The sequence below is a fragment of the Rhizophagus irregularis genome, chromosome 10 (assembly GCF_026210795.1).
Source record: "Rhizophagus irregularis chromosome 10, complete sequence".
NCBI classification, from domain to species: Eukaryota; Fungi; Glomeromycota; class Glomeromycetes; order Glomerales; family Glomeraceae; genus Rhizophagus; species Rhizophagus irregularis.
The window spans coordinates 1,825,718-1,831,736 of NC_089438.1; the positions used below are offsets into that span (position 1 = coordinate 1,825,718).

General features: G+C 35.0%; 1 protein-coding gene across 1 annotated transcript; it reads left to right on the forward strand.

The window, feature by feature from the left end:
* Nucleotides 1-854: 854 nt before the first annotated feature.
* Nucleotides 855-1,124, forward strand: OCT59_001911 (uncharacterized protein; the record flags this gene model as incomplete). Its single annotated transcript, XM_066144154.1, has 1 exon — nucleotides 855-1,124. The coding sequence occupies one exon, from the start codon at nucleotides 855-857 to the stop codon at nucleotides 1,122-1,124; it is 270 nt and encodes an 89-aa protein (XP_065995346.1).
* Nucleotides 1,125-6,019: the final 4,895 nt, after the last annotated feature.

Below are 6,019 nucleotides of genomic sequence, written 5' to 3' on the forward strand. Positions count from 1 at the left end.
CAAGTATGCTCGTCAACTTGGCAACACACTTGTAGGAGCACATATGGGTAAGGCTAGTGTTATTCTCAATAAACCTATCATTATCGGTGCATCTGTTCTTGGTCTCAGTAAACTCTTAATGTACCGCTTCTGGTATGGTTTTGTCAAAGAGAAGTATGGAAACAAAGTACGACTTGGATATATGGATACTGACTCCTTTATCTACCATGTCGAGACAGAAGATATTTACAAGGATATGGCAGAGCGTCCAGATCTCTTTGACCTTAATGATACTAAGACTATCGGGCTTTTCAAGGATGAGACTCCTGGAAATGTAATTACTGAATCTTACCACATCCGTGCAAAATCCTACCACTATGTCTTGGCAGACAAGTCTACAAAGTCCAAACATAAAGGAGTAAGCAAGAAGGGTATGAGTGATATGGCTAAGGACACATATTTCCCATCTTTAGGTGGAACTTTATTAGATGATACAGTAGAAAAAGATGAAATCTTCGATCCTATGACTCAAGTATATCGGGACTGTCTGTTTGAAAATAATATCTTCTATGCCAAGAATGTGGGAATGCGTACAAAAAATCATGTAATATCCCTAATCGAGTCAGAGAAGAAGGCATTATCCCCAATCGATACAAAACGCTGGATTTGGTCAGATGGTATATCCTCCTTACCATTCGGACACTGGCGTATTCAAGTATATAAGAAACTTCTTGAGCGTGGCACAAGTCATGAGGCAGCAGAAAAAATAGCTATAGGAACCAGATTACCAGAGAAATATTAGAATGATATAGAATAGTTTAGTGATACTTAGGCATATATTAATAATAAATTATATTTTTTTCTCAGTAGTTAAAATGGAAGACGATCCAATCTATGATATACATAGTGAAGAATATATCGATGACCTTATACATATCACAATTCAGAGAGGTCTCTTTAAAGATGTAGAGGATGCAATAAAAAGTATAAAGGCATTAGCTAAAATGGTCATAAGTTCTAAGACTAGTATTGATGCATTTATGAAATGCCCTGTACCAAACATTCCAAATGCCTTTTATGACTTAGTAGAGGCATTTTATTATTCAATACTAAGAGAAAGACAATCATTAGCACACGACATCTAACAGATTTCTGGGAGGTGTCATATGATAAGATATTCTATGAAATTCTTCAGAATTCTTTGGAATTCCAAATTTTTTTTTCGTAATAAGAACTAATGTCTTTCAACCAGATATACACTGAGCTACTAGTTATGTTACCAGCTTCTGTAATACATGAGGCATGGATTCGTCTCACAACAAGGAAGCGCAGTCCACTATCTGTATCTGATGCCAGTGGAGTAAATTCCATGGTAGAGTTATTTTTGAAACATGAAGTAGAAAGATACCAGAAAAAATTAGCACGTCAGAGACTAACTGTTAAACAGACATATATGCCAAGAAACAGAATGACACAAGACATGATTAGTGAAGAGGTTTCCATACTTCAGAAGCACTTGCTTGAATATAATAAGGTTACTTTTGGCCGATTCATGCAGAACCTTACTAAAGAACATGAGAAATTGATCAAGATAAATCATCAGATACGACATGAAATTGATACCATGAAGAAGCAAGTACGAGAAATAGAAAAAAAACTTGCTTCCATGTCGTAGTTCCCATTATTCATCAAGAAATAGACGAATGGGTACTGTTGCTTCACTCAAATTTTGTGTGGATTGCACATGGGATTTTTTTACTGTGCATAGACTTTGCATGGACTTTGCATGGGAAATTTTAACTGCACATGGGCTTTGCATGGGCTTTGCATGGGACTTTTTTACTGCACATGGATTTTTTCGTAAAAAATGTTGTCTAAGATTAGAAGGATATAGGAATTCCTTCCCACAATGCTGACAGGTACGATCAGCTAGTTTTTTTTTATAGGCTGGCTATCTACTGCAAAAACATTACGTTGTGCCTTATGTACAGAGAGAGGAATTGAGACAACCTGTCCATTTACATTTGCTTTGAACTCACCCTTTACTACAGGTTCCCAACCTGCACGATACTGCCACTGTGTACCAAGTATTAGCAATGATTTGTCCTTACCATTTCGATCCTTCTCGGTAGGTATAACAGAGAATTCGTCTGATATAGTGACTGTATTTGTACCTTCACCGATAGTTATGGGAATTTCATTGATAGTGCCAAGAGTTTTGGTTGATCCAGCTACACCATTAAGTGCATGTATATTCTTTCGATCTATTTTGAGACCTAGATGCTTAGCTACATTCTCAGAGATTACTGAAGAGTCAGACCCTGTATCGATCATAGCATAGGGTATGCATACATTTTTGATTTTACAGGAAATGGTCGCTACATCATTGGGATCATCTAACTGGAGAAAGTTGATTTCTAAGTGTCTTGGCCAGTATAGGTTTTTCTGCTGATAGGCACGTATTGCATGGTTCAGTGTTTTGTCTTCTTTCTGTTCTACTTCAGATGGTACATCTGCAGGAGGAGTTGGTAATAGTGGAGTTGCTGTATTTACAGCATGAGCTAGAGGAGATAAAATGTCTTGCATATTTGCTGAAAGAACATCCCAGAGTTTCTTCCTTTCACTAACTGGATAGTCACTAACAAAATGGTTTAAAAGCGGGTCTTTCAGATTCTCATATGCTTGATTGGTATAAGCATTAATCTGTAGGAGGATTTCTTTAGGACATTGTGCTGCTAGTGAAGCAATTATAGACTTCAGTGCTGCATGAAAGACTTCATCAGTTTTCTTGAGAATAGGTTCTCTTTTAAATTTGGAAGTACGGGATTTCTTCCCTTTGTTTTTTACCAAAACTCTACGTTGACGAGTTTTTTTTTTACACTAAAGCAATTCTGAGATTCATCCTCCTCCTCTTCTTCTTCAGTTAACTCTTCCTCAGTTTCTTCATCAGTTTCCTCATCACTTTCAGATTCTTCATAGTCAACTATGTGAGTATTGTTAACTTTCTTAGTACGTCTACTCCGTGGACACTTGTTCTTGGAATGACCTGTTCTACCACAGTTTGAGCAATGACGTTTAGGAGAAGATTTGGTTGTCTTTGTCACCTTTTTAACCTGACCAGTTCCGAAGTGATCTCTTCTTAGATGTTGTGTTTGTCCACCTAACTTTCTGGTAAGATCACTCTCAATGAAAGTATGTATTGCTACAGGATTTGTTATGTCACCAGTATAGCCAAGACGTTGAGATCCCCCTATTCCCTCTGTCATCAATTTACAGAGTTGCCACATCGAACGGGCATTCCCATGGTCAAACGAACGAGTAAACGAACGAACGAACAAATAAACGAACAGCATAATTATCAAACAACATAAACAACGAACAACATACAACAACATTCTTGGTTTACGACATAAATAGCGTTAGTAATATAAAACGTTGGACGACATAAAATAAAATTTACTTCTCCAAATTTTCCCCAAATTATATCCACTTCTACCTTTAATTTCAAACTTCGATAGCTCTCGCTACGAATTATTACTTTTCAAAACTTATATTTAATTCATCTTAAAATTTCCATTTGTTTAATTAAAATTAATTAAGCGAACATTAATTAAAGTTTAGGGCGAACCTATTACCTTTAATTAACATTAAACTTTACTAACAAATAATTAAAAAATAAAACTTATATTTTTATTGAGTTCTGTGGATGAGAACTATGGAATTACCTTGAATTCCGTTCTCTATTTATACAATTTTTATACTACTTTCTATTCTATCTATATACTATCTTTTATGTTCTTTTTACATATTATCTTTGAACTATCTTTCTAATATACTATCTATATTTTAAATACGCTATCTTTTAATATGCTGTCGTTTAATATGCTATCTTTTAATATGCTATGCTATCTTTTTATATATGTTCTTTTTAATATGTTATCTTTTATGTTCCATCTTTATACTATCTTTTTATATTATCTTTTATATTATTTTGTGTGTTTTTTTTTAATCTTTCTGACATTATTCTATATGTTCTTTCAATTCACTTTATGTGTTTTGCTTATAATCTATCTTTTGTGGCTTATAATTATTCTTTCTAATCGTTCTTATTGTTAAAGATTGCTAAGCCGCAATTGATCGACTCTAATTATCCTATTGGTTCTTTGTCAACTACTTGATGAATATTACATTATGTAGATCATTACTCTTCCTAAATGTTTATCAACATTATAGATATCGCTTAGTTTATATATTACTAAAATATTGAGTTCATAAAAATTATGGGATTCCCATTACTCTTCTTAAATGTTTATCCTTTTCGGCTAATTATTTATCCATCTACGCCAATTCACAATCAATTTGTTCGTTCTTAATATTTGGAAATTACATTTGGTGGTTGAATTTTATCATCTTTTCATGCTTGATATTCGACCGTTTACAACGTACTGCTATATCTGCAAGCTTTTCTAATGCAGTTCTATTCTGTGGTTGTTCTACTATAGTGGTTGGATTTTTTCGCCCTCCACTTTCATACCATTTATTACGCAACTCATTAAAGAAAGCATCAAGATCAGCAGGAGCAGCAATTCTAACTCTCATTTCTAAAACATCAGGCAAATGATTATATAGATAAGGTAAAATTTCAGCATATACTTGTCCTTGTGCTAATGATCGAATCCTTTTTGCATATGTATCTGGTGTATCTATAGGAGAAAATGATTCATTCATGAGTGCTATTATAGCACCTTGATTTGTTCCAACCATCACATCTCTATATTTTCCTTGCAGCCAGTTTAGAAACTCTGGTTCTGTATTAATAGCAGCATTGGCATTATATGGATTATTTGCTGGAATAGGAATAAATCTACCAGACATTTTATTTTTCATAACACTACACCTCATAGCAGCATTAAAACCAGCAAAAGCTAGTGGACGAGCCATCTCATTGACAGCTCTAAGCTTTTGATAATAAGAGTCTGGCGGCTCTTGTCCATCATAAAATGGTAACTGTGCAAGACCTGGTGATATAGTATGCATGACATCTTGTATTGTAGCCATGTTTGGAGGATTGTTTTGTAACGCTAATATTTGTTGTTGTAAATTTAAAATATTTTGGGCCTGTGCTTGTACCTGGGTCTGTGAAATCCTATATTGTCTTTGCCAGTTTTGTGCCTGACGTATACAACCTGCATGCCTTCTTCTCCAATGTTCTGTATCAGCATTATAGCGTAACATCAGCCTGTGTGCATTCCTTCTATGCTCAGCTATCTGATTCTGTTGGTTTGCTATCTGATTCTGTTGATTTACCAGCTGATTCTGCTGGTTTGCCAGTTGTGCATCTTTACGTCTATTCAGAAAACGTATACCTAGATTGGCTATTTGTATTCCTGCAATACGTGCTTGATTCTGTTGTGCAACAGTTTCCCAGTGTCTACGAGCATTTGTCTCATATGTAAAATCATCACGTACTCTTATTAAGTCTTGATTAAGAGCATTTGTACGATCTAAAGATTCTCCAAGTAATGTCTGCAATCCTTCTATCTGATTTAGTTGGTCTACACCAATTTCTTGCATTAGAGCAGCTTGACGAATAATTTCATCAAGACTTTGAGTGGTAGCATTAAAGACATCATCTATGTCTTGTGGAATTGGAATCCTATTCCGATCAAAAAATAGTCGAATCTCAGACACACAATCTGCAACTGCCCGTCGGCGGTCTAGTATTCTTAGAATAGGATTGAATAATTCATTATCTTCATCCATTTCTATCTTTCCTTTACATAAAGATAATTCTTGAATGCGTTTTTTGAGTTTATCTACTGTGTCTTCAAGCTGAATGATACGTTCATCCTGGGTAACAAGTGCCTCTTCCTTTAACTCTAAGTGATCTTGATACTTTCCAAGTTCAACTAAAGTGGACTGACACTCTGCCTTTAACTGATCGATCTCATCCTCACGTGAAACAAGATTTTTTTCAAGATAGAAGATATATCGTTCACATGCCTCTATCTCCTTTGTGAGTTTACGGATTTTCTCCTTA